Source organism: Neoarius graeffei, chromosome 6 (genome assembly GCF_027579695.1).
Source record: "Neoarius graeffei isolate fNeoGra1 chromosome 6, fNeoGra1.pri, whole genome shotgun sequence".
Lineage (NCBI taxonomy): Eukaryota > Metazoa > Chordata > Actinopteri > Siluriformes > Ariidae > Neoarius > Neoarius graeffei.
Window position 1 is genome coordinate 11,689,267 of NC_083574.1, and position 27,739 is coordinate 11,717,005.

The window sequence follows — 27,739 nt, forward strand, 5'->3', positions numbered from 1 at the left end:
GAAAACCAAGGAGCCTCCAAACAGGCCAGAGACAAAGTTGTGGAGAAGTATAGATCAGGGTCGGGTTATTAAAAAATGTCCCATGGAGCGCCATTAAATCCATTATAGCAAAATGGAAAGAATATGGCAACACTACAAACCTGACGAGAAGGCCGCCTACCAAAACTCTCAGACCAGGCAAGGACGGCATTAATCAGAGATGCAACAAAGACAGCACTGAAGGGGCTGCAAAGATGGGAGTATCTGTCCATAGGACCACTTTAAGCCGTACACTCCACAAAGTTAGGCTTTATGGAAGAGTCGCCAAAAAAAAAAAAAGCCACTGCTTAAGAAAACACATTTGGCGTTTGCCCAACAGCATGTGGCAGACTCTCCAAACACATGGAAGAAGACTCTCTGGTCAAATGAGACTAAAATTGATCTTTTTGGCCATCATGGGAAACGCCATGTGTGGGGCAAACCCAACACTCTGAGAACACCATTCCTACAGTGAAGCATGGTGGTGGTGGTGGCATCATGCTGTGGGGATGTTTTTCATCTGCAGGGACAGGAAAGCTGGTCAGGACTGAAGGAAAGGTGGATGGCACTAAATACAGGGCATTTCTGGAGGAAAACCTGTTTTGAGTCAGCCAGAGGTTTGAGACTGGGATGAAGGTTCACATTCCAGCAGGACAATGGCCCTCAACATACTGCTAAAGCTACACTGGAGTGGTTTAAAGGGAAACATTTAAATGTCTTGGAATGGCTTAATCAAAGCCCAGACCTGAATCCAATTGAGAATCTGTGGCATAACTTAAAGATTGCTGTACACCAACGCAACCCGTCTAACTTGAAGGAGTTGGAGCAGTTTTGCCTTGAGGAACAGGCAAAAATCCCTGTGGCTAGATGCGCTAAGCTAATCGAGACATACTCCAAGAGACTTGCAGCTGTAATTGCAGCAAAAGGTGGCTCTACAAAGTATTGACTTTGGGGGGGGAGGGGGGGGCTGAATACCTATGCACACTCCAGATGCTACACTGGAGCGGTTTAAAGGGAAACATTTAAATGTCTTGGAAAGCCCAGACCTCAATCCGATCTGTGGCATAACTTGAAGGTTGCTGTTCACCGACGCAACCCAGCTAACTTGGAGTTGGAGCAGTTTTGCCTTGAGGAATGGGCGAAAATCCCAGTGGCTAGATGTGCTAAGCTAATAGAGACATGACATACCGCAAGAGACTTGCAGCTGTAATTGCAGCAAAAGGTGGCTCTACAAAGTATTGACCTTTTTTTTGGGGGGGGAAGGGAATACTTATGCACACTCCAGATTTCGTTTTTTTCCCCCCACAATAAAACAATTTTCACCTTTAAAATGGTAGGCATGTTGTGTAAATCAAAATGAAATGGTGCTAACCCCCCCAGCAATCCATTTAAATTCCAGCTTGTAATGCGACAAAACAGGACAAACACCAAGGGGGATGAATACTTTGGCAAGACACTATACGCTATAGACACTTTGGATAGAGACGCTTCAGTGTCTCATTCCTTATTATATTTCATAGCAGAGAATGGAGCAAGAGAGAAGAGTCTGTCTGCGATGTAATAAGTTCAACTTTATTTTGCCACAGTACTGTACTCGGCGAGCTGGAGCAGAATCAAAGTGATGCCTCTGTGGAATTGCTATTGGCATGATGCTGTCTGCTCTAGGCATGACTGCCACTCGAAAATTACTTGCGTGCAATCTGAGAGGATATTTCCTTTCAGAGGACGTTATACTTAACTACAAAAAGTCTTGCAACGCTGGCAGTTGCTATTTTCTCTCTCAGGTAAAACCCTCATTAGGATTATTACATCACGAGAATATATTTTCGGAAACTTTATTATCTTGGAAATAACATTCCCAAAAGTAAGCCGTGTCAGTAACACGGTGTTCATTCTTGGAAAAAAAAAAATGCTCATGGGGTATAGGGATGGTTAATAGTGCTACTTGGAAACCAGAATGTGTGTGTCCTTTTCGAATTCCTTCAGAGGAACATACCGAAGAACCCTTTAGATTTCTGCATGATCTGCAACTCAAATTTGTGAAGATTCAGCTCGATTAAAATTCCTTGTTTACAGAAGTACGGATATGTAACTGTCATGACTGAATAATGACCAGAGTTATGCACTGATTTGATCATTGCTATAAATAAGACGTTTGCAGTTGTTGTTATTTTTATGCAGTGGTGCTTCATGTTACCATGTCCGACGAGCACCACTGACTCAGAACAGATGAGACATTTGTGGGACATCTGTTCGCATGTCTCCGTTTTTGAACAAGCCATGTCGTCACTTCACTAATCGGAGTAAATGACATGGAAATCTCAGTAGAATCGCTTTCCTTTCTTAATGAACTTCCTTCAGCACATCGTAATTTACATAAATTACACAGTCGTTCGTAAATGCATGCGATTGGCTACAAAGAAGCCTGCCATGATTTCCTCTGTCACATCCGAGTTCCCATCCTGACGAATGCAATGTGCTTGTGGTCATTTTGCTTTCTGTTCTAGTCCCATGTCCGTGCCTGCCTGCCTGCCCTGTTATCGGCTTGCTACCTGATTGTGTTCACCTGTTCCGTGTTCTGTTCTGATTAGTTTGTCTGCTTGTGTAAAGGTATCATCGCGAAGTTTTACCATTTGCGAGTTACCAAGATTATTATTAGGATTGTTATTATCAGGTTGCGACCGTGAGCAAGGCTTGTAGTACTTGAGTCCAGGACTCGTGCCGCAATTTTAAGGACTCGTGACTTGACTTGTACTTGAGCACTGACGACTCGGACTCGTATATTAACCGCATTCGGACTTGTAAACTGGAGACAAGGACTTGGATTTTTTCTTTTCTTTATTTTTTTGTAACATGCCATAATAATTTGGCAAAAGATATTTATACCTGCATTAATTCGTGGAAGTGTGCCACACCTGCGCACCTTGGCGTGTGCATCAGATAGACTCTCGGGCACGCTCTGGACAGCGCTCATGCCAAGTGGACCGTCGTGTGCATGCCGTAAATGGTTTCACATAAAGGCAGCAACAGCCACCGTCAAATGGTGCGGTTGGAGTCTTGTTCTCGGACCCGACTCGGACTTGAGGTTTAGTGACTCGACTACAACGCTGCCGCGAGCTGGCCTAGTGGTTAGCGTGTCCACCTCTCGACCAAGAGATCGTGAGTTCTACTTGCGGTCAGGTCATTCCAAAGACCATCATAAAAATGGTACCTACTAGGGCTGTGCTCACAGCTCGCGATACTCGATCATGCACGATCTTCGGGGGTACGATACGATGTCGTTTACTCGCTTGAAAATCGAAAATCCCATATATGACATATTTCATGCATATCTCCCGGTTCTGTAGCAGGTTGTCATCAATTTTCACTTGATTTAAAGCATGTTTCATGCCAGAAATCGACGGAAATTCATGCTTGCAACCTGTTCCAACCAAAAACGTTTTTATTTACAAAATGGCGCTTCTAGTTACTCAGGGCATGCGCACTAGAAATGAGCCTTTTTTTCATCCAAACTACTTTTTGAAACCCTCATTCTGATTGGCTGGTGTATTATCTCATCTCATTATTTGTAGCCGCTTTATCCTGTTCTACAGGGTCGCAGGCAAGCTGGAGCCTATCCCAGCTGACTACGGGCGAAAGGCGGGGTACACCCTGGACAAGTCGCCAGGTCATAGGCACAGACAACCATTTACATTCACACCTACGGTCAATTTAGAGTCACCAGTTAACCTAACCTGCATGTCTTTGGACTGTGGGGGAAACCGGAGCACCCGGAGGAAACCCATGCGGACACGGGGAGAACATGCAAACTCCGCACAGAAAGGCCCTCGCCGGCCACGGGGCTCGAACCCGGACCTTCTTGCTGTGAGGCGACAGCGCTAACCACTACACCACCGTGCCGCCCCTGGTGTATTATAAGCCAGCCAATCAGAATCAGTGTCTTAAGGCAGCAGCATGCCGTAATAGCTGTTTGTTGTCTAATTAGTATCCGATATCTCTGTCATTTGTGCCTTTATTGTCCGACTTTTGTTATTGAAACACAACAAATGATGAAGTAGATAACATCTTTAGACATTTGGTGACCCAAATCTGAAGTTTGCTTGGATAATATCAACTGGAAGTGGCTCAATCGGTATGTTATCAGTAGATTGTCAAGTTTCAATGCACTCTGCTACAGACGCTGCAAGCCGCTAATTACGTCCCCCATGTCTCCATGGCCTCGTCTCGAGACTCATTGAATAATTTTGGCGCCAAACGTATTCGCGCCCTCTGCTTACAATACATTAAAAGACATCGTTTAACTCAATATATATGGTACGATATCGTGAGCAACTGATGGCAAACGAGCACAGCCCTAGTACCTACTGCGGTCTGGCAAGGCACGCTGCAATTTTTTTTTTCAGTTTATTTATTTAGTGCTTAATTACAGCCTAGCTAATCCTAGCAATGGCGGTCTAGTGATGATAATAATAAAATCATACATTTACAAGCAGAAATGTTAACAATAGTACAAAATATGAAAAATATAATTAGTCAGACTATGTCTTCTGATTATATGCATCTAATAAAATATATAGCCTGGTCTTTAAATCTCCAAACATGTGCGTTCACATTGCAGGTTAGCAACTGATTCCATTCTGGAATAATCCTAATAAAAAATGAGTTTTTATATGCGTTTATTCTCGCGGCCGCTTGTCGATAATTAATTAAATTGGTGGCGCAATCATCCTGTTCTAAAATATGGTTCAAGTTCTCTTGGGATGCAATGCAGTACAGATGCAAGTAGGGAGTCAAACTCTTACGGTTACCAGAGGACCAGGCCCCCACTGTAACCCTAGGCGAGAGGCCGAGGGCTATAGAAATGGAGATCGGCGCTGCCCAACGCGCCTCAAGAGACTGGTTAGTACTGGGACGTGAGACTGCCTGTGAAGACCAGGTCCTGGCATGGGAGGGGCTTCGATTTTGACACTATCATGCTGCATAATCTCTAAGGTTTTTTCCTAGCTGTATTTGCATTGTTTACAAAGGTACAATAGCTGGAATACACATGACTTCGCTCTAGGCAGAAGTAACAGCTCTAATGCCTCAAAAATTCACAAAACCGATCTAAAACGGGACAGAGATGTTGCGCGATTGACCGTACAAATAGATTTAACAAGAAATCAGAGCTCTCTTTTTTTTTAAAGACTGAGGAAAAGAAATAAATGGAGGTAGTACAAATGTACATAAATCTTTACTAAGAAATGGCCTGGTTTTTTTTTTTTAATAAAATGAATAGTTAAGAGGTTATATTTTACTCCAACCGTTACACATGTGGGTAAGTAATTATTGTTGTTTATGAGGAAAATGAAACTTTTTTAAAACAAAAAGTAGATTTAAAAGTTGATGAATAATAGGAAAATAAATCTTGCTCTCTTTTTTTGGGTAATAATTTTCCCCATTTTAATTTTTAGCTCATCCGGCAGACAGGTTTTGAGCTCATGTCATCATGTGTTGTCTGTTGTCTGTCTGGCGTCGTCCACATTTCACGAAAATCGCTTCTTCTCTCTCAATTCTTCACTGATTTTTATTCTTTTTGGCAGGAAGGTAGGTCTGCCTGGGGTGCATATAGCTTCTACCCAAATTTGCATAATTGCAATTAATAATGAAGATATGGAGTAAATCAATCCCTAACGAGCAGTTTCCACACAAATTGCTTCTTCTCCCTCAATTCTTCACCGATTTTGATTCTTTCTGGTATGAAGGTAGGGGGACCTAGGGTGCATATACACTACCGTTCAAAAGTTTGGGGTCACTTTGAAATGTCCTTATTTTTGAAAGAAAAGCACTGTTCTTTTCAATGAAGATCACTTTAAACTAATCAGAAATCCACTCTGTACATTGCTAATGTGCTAAATGACTATTCTAGCTGCAAATGTCTGGTTTTTGGTGCAATATCTCCATAGGTGTATAGAGGCCCATTTCCAGCAACTCTCACTCCAGTGTTCTAATGGTACAATGTGTTTGCTCATTGCCTCAGAAGGCTAATGGATGATTAGAAAACCCTTGTACAATCATGTTAGCACAGCTGAAAACAGTTGAGCTCTTTAGAGAAGCTATAAAACTGACCTTCCTTTGAGCAGATTGAGTTTCTGGAGCATCACATTTGTGGGGTCGATTAAATGCTCAAAATGGCCAGAAAAATGTCTCGACTATATTTTCTATTCATTTTACAACTTATGGTGGGAAATAAAAGTGTGACTTTTCGTGGAAAACACAAAATTGTCTGGGTGACCCCAAACTTTTGAACGGTAGTGTAACTTCTACCCAGATTTGCTTCGTTTCAATTATTAATGAAGTTAATAGTGGACTAATTAAGCCTTAATGAGCAGTTCAACAAAAATCGCTTCGTCTCGGTCAATTCCTTGCCATTTTGGATTCTTTCTGGCAAATAGGTCGGTATTCCTAGGGTGTATACAGCTTCTATATATATAGCTTGCAACATTTATTGTGCAAGGTGGCCTACTTTAGATCGTTCCTTCTAGACTAGACAGGGCCGGAGTGAGCTACGCTGTCATTGACTGTCTCGTTTTTCAAAAATATCATAGGAAAATTAAATTGTGAACCCGGTATCGCGAATCGAATTGTGAATCGGGAGAATTGTTACATGCCTAGTGCCTATTATTTATGCAATTATGGATGTGCCCAAGTTTTCCAAGACCCTACACTGGACTTATTCCTGGATAGGCTAAAATAAAATGCACACTGAGTTTATATACTTGCGCCTCGCGTCTCATTGCGTGTTACAAAGTCGCAGCGTAGGATCAACTACAGAAGCTACGAGTAAAAAAAAAAAAAAAAACAACACTGAAGGCACAGAAATCTGACCGTTAACTGGCGACAGTATTTTCTGAATGCCTGGCTCAATCCACTGAAAATCTGGACTTGGACTGCTACTTGATGCGCCCTGCTTTCGTGTCGCTGACTGAAATGAAAGTTCAGATGATGAATTGCTCTTGAAGCGTTATTGGATTAGCAGCTTTGGTCTAACAAATTTAGCATTCATTATTCAGCATATCCACCAGCGATAATTATAAATATGCACAGTATTAGTATCACATTGAGTTTCTTGTCAAGGCATCCTGGAAACGTTTGCACATGAAATACGTTCGTTTAAATGCTGTTGACACAAGAGAGCAACGCGTACAGGCATCGCAAACTCACGTGAGCTCTGTGTTTTTCAGCCCTTTTCTCGTCTTTGGGATTTCTCGTCCGTTCTTCATCCAGAAGCTTTCCCAATGAGTGGTGTGAGCGTTGGTGAGGTTACACTGTAAGGTAACAGGAGGATTGTCTTCCTGTGGCTTTTTAGCCGGCAAAATTTCCTGATCAGAAGCATTGATCTTCGGCTCTGAAACAAAATCAGATCTCGGAGTTATTACAAAAAGGTGAGAAATGAACATCAGGACCAATTGGGAGTCTTCTTTTGTTGATGTTATCGTCGTGAGAGATACAAGTAAGATTATCCAAAATGAAATCGAGAAGGATTAAAACTTCCTGGGTTTTGCCAAGTGAATCCACATGATTTAAAGCAAAGCCAGTTTCCACTACATCCACGAAGACTTTTTTTTTTCTTCATCATTTGGGATTACACTTACCTTCAAGCATAACACAGCATAATGCAAGGAGAGGAAAAAAAAAATCTGAAAATTAGCATGCAAGCGCCACTAATTAATTAATACTGCAGTCTTCATTCATTCATTACGTGTTAACGTTTAATTTTATAAACTTCTGATCTTCTAGGAAACGTGGTCAATTTGCATTATGATCAAATCGAATGCTAATATGAAGCTATTCCAGGTTTTTATATCAGTGGTATCTTTAAATACACTCTTCAGTCCTCAGTTGGCATTTCAATAAGCTGATGCCAGTATTTTTGCCTGTGCCCATGTATGGGTCGAGCTCCTCCCTCGTTATTCCAGGGCGGCCCTTCCATAGCAACCAGAATACCCAGATGGAAGAAGACAAAGGAGGATGGAGGAAGTAGAGGAGGGATGTAGTTTCTTCTCCTCGCTTGGAATATTATACCTCCTTGATCAGTTTTGCTTTGGAAGAAAAGAGAGGTGACTCCAGTTAGCAATCCGAACACCTTCTCCTGGAGTTTGGGATGCTCAATAGCTGAAGGAAATCTATGACTAATGTCTACACTTCTGTCTTTCTATCTTGCTTCCTTGCTTTTGCTCTTCCTCCATCCCTCCTGGGCATCATGAAAACACCTACTCCTATCTCAGACTGTGTAACTGAACACAAGCCATCAGCCTACGTATGCATCCCAAACAAAAACAGTCAGTCAGATTACTTCATTTGAAAAGTGATAGCAAGAGCAAAAGGCGCTCTGGCTGATGTGATCCGACAGCCTTTTCGGAAGGTCATTTCTAGGACACCTGCACAGAGGAAGAGATGATGGGAAATCGATCACTTTGATCCTATTACTTCCCCGAGATGGTTTTGCTTCCTCCTCGAGTGCAGTGTAAATCCCAGCGGAACTTCAAAACCGTAACCTCAATAAATGTATAACCCCAATTCCAAAAAAGTTGGGACGCTGTGTAAACCGTAAATAAAAACAGAATGCAATGATTTGGAAATCATGGAAACCCTACACAGTATCTCATTGAAAATAGAACAAAGGTAACATATCAAATGTTGAAACAGAAATATTGTACTTTTTTTTTTTTTGGAAAAATATATGCTCATTTTAAATTTGATGTCAGCAACTACCACTGTGTTGCATCACCTCTACTTTTAACAACACTAAACGTTTGGGAACTGAGGAGATCAATTGCTGTAGTTTTGAAAGAGAAATGTTGTCCCATTCTTGCCTGATATACAATTTCAGTTACTCAACAGTTCAGGGTCTCCTTTGTCATATTTGCGCTTCATAATGCGCCAAATGTTTTAAATGGGAGACAGGTCTGGACTGCAGGCAGGCCAGTTTAGCACCCGGACTCTTTTACTACAAAGCCATGCAGTTTTAATATGTGCAGAAAGCGGTTTGGCATTGTCTTGCTGAAAGAAGGAAGGCCTTCCCTGAAAAAGGTTCGGTCTGGATGGCAGCATATTGCTCTGAAACGTGGATATATCATTCAGCATTAATGATGCCTTCCCAGATGTACAAGCTACCCATGTCATGTGCACTAATGCACCCTCATACTGGTACCATCACAGATGCTGCTTTTGAACTGTGCACTGATGACAAGGTCCTTCTCCTCTTTAGCCTGGAGGACATGGTGTCCATCGTTTCTAAAAAGAATTTCTAATTTTGATTTGTCAGACCTCGGGACAATTTTTCACTTCGCCTCAGTCCATCGTAAAAGAGCTCAGGCCCAGAGAAGGTGCTTTTGAACTGTGCACTGATAACAAGGTCCTTCTCCTCTTTAGCCTGGAGGACATGGTGTCCATCGTTTCTAAAAATAATTTCTAATTTTGATTTGTCAGACCTCGGGACAATTTTTCACTTCGCCTCAGTCCATCGTAAAAGAGCTCAGGCCCAGAGAAGGTGGCGGCGTTTCTGGATATCGTTTATATCTGGTTTTAACTTGCATTTGTGGATGCAGTAATGAACTGTTTTCACAGACGATGGTTTTCTGAAGTGTTCCTGAGCCCATACAGCGATTTTCACTCCAGACACGTGTCTGATTTTAATGCAGTGTCTCCTGAGGGCCTAAAGATCACCGGCATCCAATGCCAGTTTTCAGCCTTGTCTCTTGCATACAGAGATTTCTCCAGATTCTCTGAATCTTTTCATGATATTATGTACCACAGATGATGTGATCCCCAAATCCTTTGCAAGTTTACATTGAGGAACGTTATTCTTAAATTGTTGCACTGTTTGCCCACATAGTCTTTCACAGAGCGGTGAACCCCTCCCCATCTTTACTTCTGAGAGACTCCGCCTCTCTGGGATGCTGTTTTTACATCCAATCTTGTTACTGACCTGTTGCCAATTAACCTAACATGTTGCTGACATCAAATTCAAAATGAGCATATATATATTAAAAAAAAAGAACAATAAGATGTCTCATATTCTATATGTTGTCTTTACAGGGTTTGCACATCTTCACATTCTGTTTTTATTTCTGTCTTACAGTGCCCCAACTTTTTTGGAATTGGGGTTGGACATACAATGCAGCCTTTCAGTCATTCAAAACCAGTCATTCGAATGCCAGTTATAGGAGGAGTGGTTAGAAAAAGCTCGTTGGTTAATTTGGACAAAGAAGACTACAGTATGTTCACTGAAACTACAAAGCTAAGACACGACCAGCATATATTCAGATGCCGTCCCATGAACAAACTATACATTCGTTTCTATATGACATCAGCATGTATAGCCTGCTATATACATGTTATAATGCTTATTACATGTATATATAATATGAAAACACTGACACTCAGTAATGACAGAATATTTCCGTTTCGGTTGTCCCAATCCACAGACATTTTTTTTTTTTTTTATCTAGGTAGAACACAGCAAATGCTATGCTATATATAGACCATTTCGAAACGGTGCTTGAACTCGAAGTTCTTGTTAGTGTACAGACAGCGTGATGGGACTTGTGCGCTGCTCCGACTGCATTATTAAGAACGTCTCTCAAGATTTCACAGTAGTAGCTGTCATGAGAGGAGAGAAAGCAAGAACGACGACTCCTAATTTTGTATGCTCCCCGTAGTGCAGCGCACAGAAAAGCTGAACTTGACCAGCATTTTCCAACTGCTTTGGTGGTCAGTCGGCTGAGCCGCTTCCCAATTACTCAGATCGACTTGATGCCCGTTGTGTTTGAAAGCAGGTTAGGATATAATGTCATTACTGATTTGTAGGCAAACACTTATCGTGAAGAAGGCACAAGGCGGAGCATTGTATTCAAATGCCGATTTATAGTAGAACAGCATGTTTTGTTTAAAAAAAAAAAAAGGTATAGCTAGTACCTGCTCTTCCTTGCGTCTTCTTTTACTACCCACCCTTTTCCTCACAGTAATAATGCACAAAGAAACATGTTAAGACTTCAAAGCATCAGAAGACCTACATATTACAGACAGGGCACATACAGTCAGGCTTTGAAGTAAAACGAACGAACAAACAAACGTCTATACAACCCAGAAAGAATATTAAAGATTCAGCAAAAAAAAAAACCAAAACCTGGCATCAAGATCCAAACGAAGTAAAAATGAAGCAGTTGATGAAATGACGAAACAAGTATTTTGAAAGACACTAGACAAGGCAAGCGACATGGGAACAGGCCGAATGGACTGAGGGAGGGTGGCATGAGGAAGAAAAAGGCAGACAGAGACTATGGCATTCGTCTGGGTTTGTGGTCATCCACAACACGAGGCTCAAGGGGTTCAGAAGGGTTATTAGGGGGCGATTGTCAGTTCAAGTCAGTGAATCCTTAAATTCTGCTTAAAAGAAGGCAATACGAACAAGTGAATCAACTAGAATCAGAGATGCTTATATAATCTACATGCTGTTATAGATACTAGATCATTTGTAACCCGGGGGGGGGTCCTTAAATGTTGGAAATGTAGCGGGGCATTTTTCATGCCAGACAGCATCACAGTTGTTATACAACCCCAACTGGGACGCTGTGCTGAACATAAATAAAAACAGAATGTAAAGGTTTGGAAAATCACGGAAACCCTATATTTAATTGAAAAATGGTACGAAGACAACATATCAAATTGGGTTTTTGAAAAATATAGGCTCATTTTGAATTTGACGTCAGCAACACGTTTCAGAAAAGTTAGCACAGGGCAACAAAAGACTGAAACAATTGTGTAATGCTAAAAACACTAATTTGGTTAATTGGCAACACAACTGGGTATAAAAAGAGCATCGCAGAGAGGCGGAGTCTCTCAGAAGTAAAGATGGGGAGGGGTTCAGCGCTCTGTGAAAGACTGCGTGGGCAAACAGTGCAGCAATTTAAGAATAACGTAACATTCTCAATGTAAAACTGCAAAGAATTTGGGGATCACATCATCTGTGGTGCATAATATCATTAAAAGGTTCAGAGAATCTGGAGAAATCTCTGTATGCAAGAGACAAGGCTGAAAACTGACATTGGATACCTGTGATCTTCAGGCCCTCAGGAGACACTGCATTAAAAGTAGACGCGTGTCTGTGGTGGAAATCGCTGTATGGGCTCAGGAACACTTCAGAAAACCATCAACTATGAAAACAGTTCATTACTGCATCCACAAATGCGAGTTAAAACCAGATATAAACGATATCCAGAAACACCGCCACCTTCTCCGGGCCCGAGCTCTTTTACGATGGACTGAGGCGAAGTGGAAAATTGTCCCAAGGTCTGACGAATCAAAATTAGAAATTCTTTTTAGAAACGATGGACACCACGTCCTCCAGGCTAAAGAGGAGAGGGACCATCGGGCTTGTTATCGGTGCACAGTTCAAAAGTCAGCATCTGTGATGGTATGATGGTGCATTAGTGCACATGACATGGGTAGCTTGTACATCTGGGAAGGCATCATTAATGCTGAATGATATATCCACGTTTCAGAGCAATATGCTGCCATCCAGACAAAATCTTTTTCAGGGAAGGCCTTCCTTCTTTCAACAAGATAATGCCAAACCGTTTTCTGCACATATTAAAACTGCATTACTCTGTAGTAAGAGAGTCTGGGTGCTAAACTGGCCTGCCTGCAGTCCAGACCTGTCTCCCATTTAAAACATTTGCCGCATTATGAAGCGCAAAATATGACAATGGAGACCCTGAACTGTCAAGCAACTGAAATTGTATATCAGGCAAGAATGGGACAGCATTTCTCTTTCAAAACTACAGCAATTGGTCTCCTCAGTTCCCAAATGTTTACAGAGTGTTGTTAAAAGTAGAGGTGATGCAACACAGTGGTAAACCTGTCCCAACTTTTTTTGAAACGTGTTGCTGACATCAAATTCAAAATGAGCATACATTTTTCAAAAAACAATAAAATTTCTCCGTTTCACCATTTGATATGTTGCCTTTAGACTATTTTCGATGAAATATAGGGTTTCCATGATTTGCAAATCATCACATTTTTGTTTTTATTTCCAGTTTCCATAGCATCCTAACTTTTTTGGAACTGGGGTTGTAAATACAGAGTAACAAAAGCAGAATTGACAGCAGCACAAGGACCGGCCACCATCTTTTTAACAGATCTGTAATAAACATAAGAAAATAATAAAGATAAATGACTGTTGCTTTGTTTTATGCGTTTGCCTGATGTTGTGGCCATTTTGATGAGATAAGGGATAGGAGTGAAGTTGAATCTATCAACTACAGCTACAGTTTCTTAATCTATCCACTACAGCACAAGTATACCACTCACTCTGCAACACGGAAATGGTGGCCTGAGCTCGGATCCAGGTGATGGCAGGGTTTTGGCGCCAGTCGTTGCGGCGCGGGTCGTTACTGGCCCGGCATTCGTAGGTTCCAGAGTCCTCCAGCGTGAGGCGCGTGACACCCAGTACGCTCACGCCGTTGGTGCCGTAGGCCGTGTTGATGGAGACGCGCCGCTTCCGGGCACCGTCCCACAGCTGCTTGAAGGAGTCGGCGCGGTTTATCTCAGCGTACCACCACTGGATCTCCGGCGTGGGGTTACCAACCACGTCACAGTACAGCTCAAAGGTGTCTCCTGTGAGCTTTGTCTCAGACATGGGCGACTTCACAAACCCAGCTGGAGAGGAAGAGGGTTTCAAAGCGATGGAGATGGGGGAGGGGGGGATGGAAAGGAGGAAAGGCAAAAGAGGAGTAAAATTGGGGGGAGGGAAGGGAGCGGGGATAGAAAAGGCCAAGGGGTAAAATAAAAATAAAAAAAAAGGGTCAGTTAAAAAAGACAGAAGAAGAATGATCAAAAGCAAATCAATAAGCAGCAAGCCCGAACTTATAAAAAATGCGCAGGGAAAAAAACAAAACAAAACAACAACAACAACAGTCTTGTTATAGTAAAAGACAATGATAAAAGGTCAAATGGGTGAATGTTTTAGTGTTAAAAAACAAGTTAATGGACCCTTGGTAACTTGGGCAGTTTGTCTTGCTTGGTAGAACACTGTAATGCTTTCAACTGAGCTGAGAAGCTTTCCCAGCACTGGTACAAAAATAAAGCAGAAAGGCTCAATTATTTAATATCATCTATTACAGGACTGACTGTTGGACTCCACTCCAGACATGATTGGTGAAATTACATTGTGTAGGATAAACATATAAATTTTACCATTACTGTATATTTAACAGTTATTCCATGAAATCGAGTCGTACGTGAGCGGACAGCCGACGAGGCGCGTAGCACAGAGTTGTCTATGAGCAATGTACGACAGGACTGAGTGGAATAGCTGTTTTACTCTATCCACATTCACTGGATTTTGAGAAACGGAGCATTTTTATTTCTAGCAAGTTCGATTTAAAAAAAAAAATCCTACTAAACGTCAGATAAAATCGTTTCCGCTTTGGTGGACTTCTTAAAAACCCATCGACGGCTGCACGAATTGAATTTAATGTTATTTTTTTTTGTAGAAAGTGCCGTCTTGCTGTTGTGCCGAGGTATAGAACAGCTTTAGACATTTAATTCTTCCTTGGACATTTCAGTGATGTAATTTTCAAACTACTTTGAGTTTTGAAAAAAAACTCAAAAAAAAAAAAAACCCCAAACAAACAAATTTTAATGCTTAAAGATGTAGCCTGGCAAGCCAGACTAAATGTGAATATTTAGTCTGGCCTCGCTCGTAGACATTTCCGACGGGTGTAGGAGGAACAAACCGCTGTCTTTCAAACGGTCTCTGTGCGTATAGGCCAACGCTCTGACCAATCAGCGCAACAGTGACTGTGACGTAGTCAGAGCGACAGAAAGCAGTGGGGGAGGCCTTGAAATAAATAATTTTTCAAAATGCGTATTAATTAATAAACAGGTTCTAGATATTAAGAAGTTTGGAGATAATGACCACAAGTTTGGAGTCTGTACCACATTTTTTTTCCAAGTGTTTTTCAAGGGTTTGCTTAAACTGTTTTTGAGAGTTTTTATTTAGTGGTGTTTGGTGAAATAATTTCCCTTAAATTTAAAATAACGGGAAAATAAGAAACAATCAAAAAGTAATGTTTCAAAGCTGTTTATTAATTCTTCGTACTGCACAAACTAGCCCCATCCTTTTGGCTACGAGCGGAGCCAGCTGGTAGATCAGACTTTTGCCATAGCCGGTCGGCAAAACAGCGAAAACGTCCTTCTTGAAAAGGAATGAGCGGAGAGCCTCTTCCTGCTCATGTTTCAACGAAAACTCCAAGTCTAACTCTTCTAAAACTGATTCCAAAGCGGAGTCAAACGCGCGCTGTTCACTAGCCGTAGCCATCTTTCCTGTTGCGCTTTCTCCAGCGTCGCGCAGCTTTGTCGTCACTCCTGCAAAAGCCCGCCCAAAGAATCCAAACAAAAACCTTGTGTTGTGATTGGCGGGCACGATTTGATGCCCGGGGTGTTTTTGTTTATATGGTGCGAGGCTAGACCCACTCGCTAGGCAAAAATATTTTTGGCCGCTAAGCGGGTGGGTCTAGTTTACTAGGCTATTAAAGATGGACAATTTGTGAAAAATGCTACACTGGGGGGTGATGTTCTTACCATGAAAGACTTTCATTCCATATTTTGTTGCTTTCTGTTATTTTTGAGTCGAGTTTTTATTTCATCCTCGGTTGGTTCAGCAACACGCTCCACCATTTTGTTTTTCTCTACTCGCGGTATATGAGCTGATAGCCTAGTAGTAGAGTAGCTAATCAGAGCATGCGATTGCTCATATCCAGTGAATGTGGATAGAATCACAGGAGCGTTGGAAACGCCTCAAGAATTATTCCCTCCATTCAAGAATTGAATATCTCTCATTTTATTTTCAATATCATTAAAAGGTAAGTATGTAAATAAATCACGCTAAAACGGTGTTTGCAGTGAATCATAAAACCTGCAGGAGAGAGAGAGGAGGTTTTAAACACCATGCACATGATGATGATGATAATAATAATTTCAATAAAATGATCCAGATATGTATAACTGACATGTTATCCAGGGATTTACTAAAGAATTGGCAACTAATTTAAAAAAGAAAAAAGGTTTCTCATCGGTTCTTCACAGGGTTAAATGCGAGTTTAAATCTGGAACCTTCTTTGATATTTTTCCTCAAAAGAACAAACTGAAGAACCGTTAAGATCCAGAGTGTAGACGTGTGTATAAACCAAAGCCTTGGTGCTATTACAAGGCCATAAATTGAAGAGATAATACAAAATTGTATATTTCATACAAACTCGGCGTACTCAAAAAAAAAAATAATAATAATTCCATCATAGCTCTCTTTTTTTCAGTTCAAAACGGTGGAGTGAAAATGTTTTACAAGACCACATAAACTCGTATCTCCACTGGAGAGTGAGTGAACAAATTAAATCAGAATGAAGCTTTCTATTTTTGGAGATATGACGTGTCTGTTGCACACTGTCGAGCTGCTCAGTAGTGGGATTTTGGGAGCACAAGAACATTGGACCCTGGAGTTTTTGTTCAAAAAAACCCAAAACCCTTTTCCTTGATCGCGAGTATCATATTGACATGACTGCGCACAAAGGATAAAACTCCGAATCAGGGCTTCTTCTTTTTTTTTTTTCCCCCCTATCACCGAGTTTTGAAGAATAATCCGCTGAAATGCGTCACTTGTTCACGATCATAACCTCTATCGATGGGTTCTGACTTTCATCCCTCACAACTATATACATTTCCTCTCAAGTTCACTGCAGTTACTGAATAATTCATGCTGTAAGACAAATATCTGAATAATGAGCCAGGATTTGAAGGGGTTGAAGAAAAGTGGAGCGTTTTATTCACCTTATACTACGACGATTTGTCACCGATTACGAATTGTATTTATCACAGAGCAAGGCATCCTGGCACGGAGACGGTTTTCACAGTCAGACACCGTCTCTAAACGCAAAGCGAGCGCTTTGAATCGGATTCTTCTTTGTACTTTTGAGTTCAGTGATTTTTAGGCATTAAGTCCTGTCTGTGAAAACAAGGTCAGGGTTTTTCCCTTCCAACAGAACGAGCTGTAATAAAAAGTCACTGGGTCACTTGGAGGGAGTCACTGCTCAGCGTGATGCACCACACTGCCTGGATCACACCAGTAGATAGTCCATCATTAAAATCCAATAAGGTCTTTTAACTGAATGCTGCATTCGATGTGAAATTTTCAAAACTAAAGGTTGGGAACCAAAACGGTTACCGGAAACGTTTAGTTGCGGTTATTGCTGCGCAAGGCGGTCACACCAGATACTGAAAGCAAAGGTTCACATACTTTTGCCACTCACAGATATGTAATACTGGATCATTTTCCTCAATAAATAAATGACCAAGTAGAGGGCAATTCCATGTAAATGTCAACCTCACCATGCAAAAATAAAGCAACATGTAATACATCAAAACCACTCCCAGAGATATCACCTAGGCCTGTGAATAAGTTGAACCAATTTGTCACAAGAATTGTTCCCTTCGCCTTAATATGTCGGGCTTTCTTTCTTATAATGTAAAACCCAAGCTAAAACCAACTTTGATCATGTACAATTCTATATTATTGCCACAAGCCACAGAAATGTATGCTAAAATCCACAAAACAGCAAAACAATAGCCATCCTAAATATTATTTAAGAACTTTGATAGTTTTAGCTGATATTTAGAGAGTTTTTCAAAGGGTTATGGTGGTTAAATTGCTGATTTTCTAAACATATGCCATGTCCATTTCAGACGCGTCACATCCATAACGGAATTTCGTCACATCCATAACGCTGACTTTTCCTTCTGAAACTCTGCATGAAATACAAAATATTTTAAACAAAGATTTTTTTAATATTCACCTTGGACCCCTCTATCAAACGGATATCTCCATTTCGACATTAGGTTTACAATTTCACAGAGTTTGATAAAAATGTACAGTCACCCAAGAAAAGTGATACTTTTTCTGTCACATCCATAACGCATCTTTTATTGGCGTTTTCTGGCATGCCCTAGATGTACTATGGGAATTGTTCTTGTTCTATCACTTCTCCAGTATGGTACAGCCTTAAAATATGCAACACCTGTTTAAATACTGGGAGACAATAAAACATGCACTGGGTCATTTGTTGCCATTTTGAGTTCAAGTGTCACGTCCATAACGCTGGAATTGCTCTATAATATTTTCGTCTCATTTGTTTAACTGGGTTCTCTTTATCTACTTTTAGGACTTGTGAAAATCCGATGTTTATGCAGAAATATAGAAAATTCTAAAGGGTTCACAAACTTTCAAGCACCACCGTACATGACTAACACGCATCAACAACAGCGTGTCCGTTTATTCAGATCTGAGCTCGCACGCACGGATAAAGTCACGACATTGTGAAAAGCCCTATTTGCACGGGATAAGTATTACCTGTGGACCTCTGGTAATTCGGAATAATTGCAGAGAATGTCTGAGTTCTTAGTCCCGTGCGAATGCGCCGTGTCCGTAATTTGCCAAGTAATAATTCCGCCGCGAATTACCTACTGTGTTTCGGCAAAACACAGACGTCCAGTGGTAATGCATGTCTGTGTTTGTAATTATTAAACGCGCGTCTCTTGTACTTTTCTGGAGTGAATAATGGAGGGTGCGGGCGAAATTTTGATAAACAGCATTTCAGGGGCAAGTGGTAGTAGGCCTATCCCGTATTTGAACCAGATAAGCAGAAACAGCTCCAAGAAGAAAGCACGAAGAATCTTCAACTGGATGGCTTGTGTGGCAGCATATGGTAAGGAGCCACGCTAACCCCCATGACACGAAGATATTTTGGTTAACGGAGGGAAGACAAATGTTCGTTTAGCAAAATACCCGGCTATGTGTAAACAGCGCCATAAACTGCCTGTTCACTTACACTGTCATCTCGAGACTGTTTTCATTTGCAGTGACCCCGCCTTCTCATTTTGAGAGCGTGGAGCAAACATACTGCATCCCTATCATATGCGTTTCCCCTCTCTTAATTTGGATACAGTGCTATTCTTATGCCTACTGTGTTTTCATCCTACCTTACTAATGTACTACAGTAATATGTTAGCACTTCCAACATGCTACAACTGTATTGATTGTTGCCAAATGCGCCTTTATTCTAACCACCTACCCAACCTTGTTTATAGCTGATATCTGGTACCCTGATAGAAGACCCAGGGAGAGAGGCCTGCCCTTCTGGGAAGTGGAGGTGCTGGAGAACTTTCGGGAGAAAGACCGGTACCAAAACTTCCGAATGCCGAAAGAGGCCTTTGAGAAGCTGTGTGACCACCTGCGCCCACACATTAAGCCCCAAACCACCAACATGCTGGCACCAATACCTGTTGAGAAGAGGTTGGCACTCACAATCTACAGGCTTGCAAGTAATGTGGAATTCCACGATGTTGCCAACTTGTTTGCCATTGGGACCAGCACAGCATGCAACATCTTCTGGGAGGCGCTGAGTGGTCTCGGGAAGGTGTTTGTGACTGGGCCAAAATCTGTTCCGGAGGTCAACGGAATCATCAATGGTTTCGAGAGGAAGACCGGATTCCCCATGTGTGTTGGTGCTTTGGATGAGACACACATCCCGATCATTGCTCCGCAGAACTATCCCACCGACTACTACAATAGGAAAGGGTGGTATAGTGTTGTACTTCAAGGCCTTGTTGACCACAACTACAAATTCATGGATTTTGACGTTGGGTGGCCTGGAAAACCAGTCACAATGTCTGTAAATTCAGTGAATTACAGACTTTTGCTTATCCCGTCCGAATGCGCCACACAATAACACAGAGGTGCGGGGGTAATTGCGAATTACCAGAGGTCCATAGGTAATACTTATCCCGTGCGAATAGGGCTAAAGATGGACTGCATTAAACGTTCAAAGTTATCCTAAACAGTTGACCTTTTTTTTTTTTTTAACATCACGATCAAATTCGAACGATACCCAATCCTAGTCTCAAACAACTGAAAGAGCTTCTCAAAAGACAACGAGTCATACCGGTCAATTTTAGTCACGTAAAATAAATTTCAGTTGATCTCAGACTTTGGGAAATGATTATGCCAGAAAAACAGTTATATTAGAAAAGCTTCTTATTTATTTGTGCATAATTCTAAAAATAATTTTACGTATTTTTAAACCCGGAGCGTCAGCGATGCAGTAGCTCATACGGCCGTATCATGAGAAACCAAACTCGTTTATAGTTAGCCAAGTTGTTCTTCATGACGACAGAACAATTTGATCTTCAAAACAAAATACGAAGAATCAAAATCCAGTGAAAACTGAGGGAGGAGGCGCGATTTTCCTGAAAAAGTTTGGCAACCGGCCTAATTAGCAACTTGTTAACGAGAAATCGCAAAAACAGGGAGTAACTTTTGCACAGACTTATTAGATCTTCCGAACAAAACAACTGGAACGAAAATGCAGTGAAAACTCCGGGAGGAGTCGCGAATTTTGTGAATTGTGGACGGACAATGGATGGACGCCGCGTGATGGCAATAACTCGTGGGCTACGGCCGGTGAGCTACAAATAAGTAAGAAAGTATGTGGTGAAGGTTTCATGATCAGTCAAGGTGTATTGGTCAGGTTGTTGACTTTTTGAAAATACCAGTTGGTCTATTACCATGTCCCCATTCGTTTATAGCTATCGCTCTGTCCATCTGTAAACGTTTTAGTTTCCGGTGCATAACTCAAAAACTATTTGGAACTATTTCACGAAACCTCACAGTTAATGCTAAGTGACTACAGGAGTTGTGCCATTTGACATTTTAGGATTTCTATTTTTTCTGTATTTCCATGGCAACTTCGGAAAATTTGGAGCAGGGCTTCATGTGGGGGCCGAGAGGATGTGTCATCTCCTGATGACTCGTTTTAACTCCATGTGCACTTTGGAAAATTTTGCTTATGCCCAGGTCAGACGGCAGAAAGACGCATGCTGCGACCTGCGATCGGTCGGGTGACGACCGACTGCAGGTGGACGCAGGCGTTTTGCGTCAAATCCTTCGTTGTAATCAGACGCACTGCAAGACACAGTTTTTAAGATGAATCTTGTAATGAGCCAGCAAGGAATATCTAGGTCGTGATCCGACCTTTCACCCCTTTCCCTGGTTTCCCCCCCAAGCTTTCCCCGCACTGCGCCCAGCACACCTGTCTCTATATTATACCGCTAAGATACGGGTCAGTCTCAGAAACTGGGTACTGTGGGGGTACCCCAATAAATATACTCAGTCAATAAACTATACGGTTTTGAATGGTGATGTTGGTTTTAGTTTGAAATAAAATGAGAGAAATAATACAGATAAAACTAAATCTTTGATGTGAATATTCAGAATTTGGCAAAAATTCTGCAAATTTGTGGAAAAATGGCGGCTTGATCTGGGACATGATAAATGGTCGACTACATCGCGTTCCCTTAAAAAGGTTGTAGTCCACTGAAAAGTCTACAGTTATCACTGATTGTATTTTAAGTTGTAACTTTATACACCTAAGGATTGGTGCGCTCACAGAATAATCATAACTGTAATAAAACATCATGCAAAATATCTGATCACCGTCGTAACTCCATTTCCCGCAAACCCAAAACCAATACGATCGTGTGTTTTGATCTAAACGGAAAGCCTCAGGGTCAAGGTCACTACCTCACCAAAAGTAGTAACTTAAAATCACTACGCCGTATAAAAATTTAGTTATAAATCTGCGATTTTGTTTTTTAAAACGAAAGCTGAAAGTTAGGTATAGAATATGTTGCTTACAGAATATGTTACGATGGTAGCTGGTCTTGTATGAATTTCTGAGCTATAAAATGAGTTGTGGTCTATTTTTTACCGTAGCGTGTTATTTGTGTGCGGGGAAGGACACACATTAACAATTTGCATGTGTAGAATGGAATTTTCCACTCCGACAGTTAGAAGTTGATCGTGCTTCCATTTGCGGTCTTTCTGTTACGCGGGTGATCTGTTCGGACGTTATCGCTGAAAAGGTGAGTTTTGACGGTTTTATTTTGCAGTATAAGGCAATAGAATGTTTCTTTTTCATCTTGCTTTCATATTTCGTAGTGTTTGCGTATTTTTGGCCAATATTTTGCAACCATGGTCAATTTAGATCGAACTTTTGATAGAATCTACGGCCAGTCATTTTGCCCCGCCCCCACCTCGCGCTCCGTCCGGTGCGGTAGTGATGTCCCGTTGCTCGCGCGCCGCAGCAGAGACCCGCGCGACCTTCAGCCGGTACAGTCGCTGTTCTTTTACCACCGCCGTTATTCTCATCTTTCCGGTGTGTTCTTGATTTTTCCATTGCGTCCTATTTCGCCGTATCAAATACCCAAAATGTATCATATTATTCATATTTAAGTGAATAATCAATTCCGTCATCATAACTTGGCATTTTTAACCCAAGCAATCAAAAAGAGGAAATTTATTCAATATTTTCAGTCATCTGTGAAGGAGGGGCTTTAATTCTTCAAGATGTAGTTATTTTATATGGAAATCAATTTTACAAAAGCATTTGAATTGTAATCAAAAATATTTTCCACGGTGGAGGCCAGATAAAGCAAGATGCTATCTTTATTCTTATTAAACATGACAAAAGAAACATTGAGTGTTAGGTAAATGTAAAAAAAAAATTAGAAAATGTCTTTTTTGACCATAATGTCCCAAATGAGAGCCCAGTTTCTGAGACGGACCCATAATCATTTGGCGCGGGACCGTCTTCACCTCAGGATATGGTTTTACGCCCCCCCCCCTCCTGGTTTTTGTATTCTATTATTTTGTTACTTTGCTGCGCACTGTGGAGTATATCGCTCTTCTGTGGATATCTTTTATTGGGACTATGAGCACGTTCTTTTCCCCGACGTAGAAGTGCTTTGAACTTTTGAACTGTGTTCTTTGAACTGAGAGCTCTTTCCTGTTGCAGGGCTGCGTTTCTGGACTCTATCATGCTTTTTTTTTTTCCCTTTTGCGCTCATTTGGCAGCTGATCTCTAATCTCCACCCCCCCGAATTACCCGTTCCTGTATTCCTCCCGTTGGCTCCTCCCCTCCTCCGTCATCCGGATTATGACCTGCCTTTTACATGAGTCAGCCTGCTATTTGCACCGATTGGAAGCGAATCGCACCTGAAATGTGAACAGATCGTGATCCACTTGCGTCAACCTGCCTCTACGAAAGACCCTTTGCAACACACTGCCATTATCTGCGTCGTCTTAAGACCAGTCATGCGTCTACCTGCGATTTTGCCATCGCAGGTAGACGCAAGTAGTTGAAAACTAGTTGCAGCCTGCCGTATGACCTGAACATTAGCTGATCTTTTGTCTGGACAGTGCTGTAAAAACTTCAGTTGAGACGCATGTTCCAATTGCGCTGTATACATGTCCAAAAAATGCTCCTAAAACTTGAATAATATCGGCATACGCCGCAGCCATGGCCTGAAGGTTAGTCAAGCAACCTTGAGCCCAAAGGGTCGCCGGTTTGATCCCTGGGACCAGCAGGAAAAATGTGAGAGGCATTGAGTGAATGAACAGCACTTTCCCATCCCACCGAACCCCCAACCGCTCCCCGGGCGCTATGGACCCTTTTCACGTGACGTCACAACAAACGCGGCCGCCATTTTGGACATGTACTACCAGTAGTTTACCACAGCCAACATTGAGGAACGGCAGCAAAGAAAGTGTTTATTTTCAGCAAGACTTCCATCATGCCACTATGCTGTTGTGCACCTGGATGTAGTAACCATCAACAAACAAGGCAAGGGTTATCATTTTATCGGATCCCGGTAGATGCTGACCGACGGAGAAGATGGACAGCGGCATACCAACGCTTGTGTAGTGACCACTTTGTTGGAGGTAAGACGAATAAAATTAGCCAGAAAAGGCATTACATTGCTGTTAACATTCCATTCTAGTTTACTGTAATTATGATCTGGCAGCTATTTACACCGGATCCAGTGTAAATAGCTGCCGGAGCCAACGTCCGAGGTTCCGGAGCGCGCTGGCTCCGCGAGCCAGCGCGCTCCGGAACCTCGGACGTTGGCTCCGGCAGCTATTTACACTGGATCCGGTGTAAATAGCTGCCAGATCATAATTACAGTAAACTAGTAAATACAGTTTTCTGCATCTCGCTCCTTTTTCTTTTATGTTTGTCGCCTTCCTCGCATTCAAACCGATTTGAGCCGAAGTCCACTACATGTCCAAAATGGCGGTCGCGTTTACGAAGGTCACGTGACTGAAAAGGGTCTATAGCATAGCTGCCCACTGCTCTGGGTGTGTGTGTGCTCATTGCTCACTTGTGTGTTCACTGCTTCAGATGGGTTAACTTCGTGCAGAGGAAGAATTTCACTGTGCTCGAGTGTACATGTGACAAATAAAGGCTTCTTAATTGGAAAAATGCTAAATTCAGAATAAAGCCACGCATTCAGAAACTCCAAGTGGAATTTCCTGCTTACATGACACGCATCAAATTCGGAATATTGTCATATTTGGAATAATAGTGGAATATTAGTGTGGATGTAAACGTACAGATTGTTAGCTCTGTTGAAAGTCATATTCGTAACTTTATCAGACACAACGGCTATCAAACCCACAGGGAAAAAAAAAAAAGACACTGTGGACCAGAACTAAACCAAACGCTGAGCTAGGTTTGTCTATGCAGTGCACTTAATGATTCACCCAATTCATGATTCGATTCATTTTTTTCACGATATTTTTGAAAAAAGAAAAAAAAAATTACTAAAAGAGAAATTATTACCAAAAAATGTAACATTTCCAGAGATGCCAACCTTTTGTGAAATCAATGTGTAGTGACATGCATACGAGCGGAGGGGCTGCAGGGCGCGTAGCTAGTCCAATCCAGCTGGGGGTTCGGGGGGGCGCTGTAAGCCCCCCGAGAAAATTTTGGAAACTGGTGCTTTTTTAGGGCCATTCTGAGTGAATACAGGTGACTAAAACGAACTGGGACATGTTGGTTTTGGGGGGAGAAAATTGTTGATTTTTTTTTTTAATTATCTGAAAAATAAAACCAAACCACAATCACTCATGATTTTCTCATGAGTGATACTCATAACTCGCCACATTCACACAAACTAAAGACTTCTCTGGTAATTTGTATTAGGGGTCGACCGATAATCGGCCTGGCCGATATATCGGGCCGATATTCTGCATTTTTAGGGTTATCGGTATCGGCCATAATTTCCACCGATATGCCGATAACATGCCTTTTTGCAGCCATTTCGTTCCTAACGCGACTGTCACTGCACGTCCTTTCCTACACTCGCCTCTCTGAGTTCAAGAACACGGTCCCGCCCACCACAACATCTGATTTGTTTGGCACAAGAGATATAGCCAATCGACACGCGCAGCTAAACACTCTGAACTGTTTCAAGGTGCCCACACGGGCACTCGGGCAGAATCAGATCCCACTTCAGGGTAAGGACGCGCTGCTTTTGCCGCAATAAGTCACAAACACACAAGTTGCAAAAGCACAACATCATTCTATGTTGACATTCTTCATCTACTACTCGTTAAAATTGTCCATTTGCATCTGTGTAGCCAGGCAAACTTAGCTTACGGAAGGAAGCACTTGAATTAGCCGACAACCAACTAGTCTCGCTGAAACTCCATGTAATGTTGTCCATAGTAAGCAGTCCCCAGCATAACGTAGGCCGCAGTCATTTTTAAATCCCCGTCTGGAAACGTTGTGAATGTGTCAGTAGTTCTACTCGAACAGTAGAATGACAGCCACACAGAGAGGCGGTCAAGAGAAGACGAAATAAAACGTAGTGTTTGTTCTGTAGGCTAGCGCAAGCCTACTGGCTATTTGTTATGGTGATGAGTAAACTTCATGACGTGACTCGTGCTCAGAAAGCGCATTGCACTTGTGTATGTTAGGTAACTTTATAAAGCGCTGTTTGAACATTTAAACAAGCCAGGTGTGACTAGTATTTATAATTCTTGCGCAAGTGATTCTCCTCGCTAGCGCTTCTGATTCGGAAAGCGATATACTCTTAAAGGAGCAGCCGCTCCTAATAGGGAGTGATAGCCTACTTTGTTTGATTTTACTTTTTAAAAACTGCTGCAGGCAGCTCCCTACACTTGATTTGTTATTTAAAAACTACTTAAAGTTGGTAAGTCTTACTTGGTTCTTAGTGTAGAAGAATCCAGAGTGTATTTTCATTTATTTTCCACTGAAAATGGTGAGCTGTAATATAGTAGGGAGTGATTTATTTTTTTATTGGTGAAATATTTATTTTATTTCTCATTTTATTCTAACTAATGTTTGACTTTATTGTACAAATGCTGCTGGCATCTCCCTGCACAAAATTTCATGTTCAATTTTACAATTAAACATACATTTCATGGATATGAAGGTCTGTGTCAGTGTGTGCTATGTTTAATTTCATGTGAATTATAATGTTTACATTTATCGGTTGCACATATCGGTTATCGGCATCCCAATTCCATAATTATCGGTATCGGACCTGAAAAAAAACACATCGGTCGATCCCTAATTTGTATACAATCAACTTTCAAACAGTGAATATTATTTTCTTAACTTTACTACACAAATGCAGATTACATACCATCAATATTTATAGATAACATACTGGAACACTCAATGAGCAAATACTCAAGTAGTTTACTAAACAAATGCAGATTACATGCCATCAATGTTTATAGAGATGCTGGAACACTCAAATAGTTACAGTGGTGCTTGAAAGTTTGTGAACCCTTTAGAATGTTCTATATTTCTGCATAAATATGACCTAAAACATCATCAGATTTTCACACAAGTCCTAAAAGTAGATAAAGAGAACCCAGTTAAACAAATGAGACAAAAATATTATACTTGCTCATTTATTTATTGAGGAAAATGATCCAATATTACATATCTGTGAGTGGCAAAAGTATGTGAACCTCTCGGATTAGCAGTTAATTTGAAGGTGAAATTAGAGTCAGGTGTTTTCAATCAATGGGATGACAATCAGGTGTGAGTGGGCACCCTGTTTTATTTAAAGAACAGGGATCTATCAAAGTCTGAGCTTCACAACACGCGTTGATGGAAATGTATCATGGCACGAACAAAGGAGATTTCTGAGGACCTCAGAAAAAGCGTTGTTGATGCTCATCAGGCTGGAAAAGGTTACAAAACCATCTCTAAAGAGTTTGGACTCCACCAATCCACAGTCAGACAAATTGTGTACAAATGGAGGAAATTCAAGACCATTGTTACTCCCCCCAGGAGTGGTCCACCAACAAAGATCACTCCAAGAGCAAGGCATGTAATAGTCGGCGAGGTCACAAAGGACCCCAGGGTAACTTCTAAGCAACTGAAGGCCTCTCTCACATTGGCTAATGTTAATGTTCATGAGTCCACCATGAGGAGAACACTGAACAACAATGGTATGCATGGAAAGGTTGCAAGGAGAAAGCCACTGCTCTCCAAAAAGAACATTGCTGCTCATCTGCAGTTTGCTAAAGATCACGTGGACAAGCCAGAAGGCTATTGGAAAAATGTTTTGTGGACAGATGAAACCAAAATAGAATTTTTGGTTTAAATGAGAAGCGTTATGTTTGGAGAAAGAAAAACACTGCATTCCAGCACCTTATCCCATCTGTGAAACATGGTGGTGGTACTAGTATCATGGTTTGGGCCTGTTTTGCTGCATCTGGGCCAGGACAGCTTGCCATCATTGATGG

At 41.5% G+C, this 27,739-nt stretch overlaps 1 protein-coding gene across 1 annotated transcript in view; it reads right to left on the reverse strand.

Annotated features, from left to right (window-relative positions):
- The window catches only part of nptnb (neuroplastin b), a 130,660-nt gene that overhangs the window by 76,167 nt on the left and 26,754 nt on the right, over positions 1-27,739 (reverse strand). The window contains 2 exon segments of the mRNA XM_060923326.1: positions 7,222-7,405; positions 13,372-13,719. Of these exon segments, the coding sequence (XP_060779309.1) occupies positions 7,222-7,405; positions 13,372-13,719 (532 nt within the window).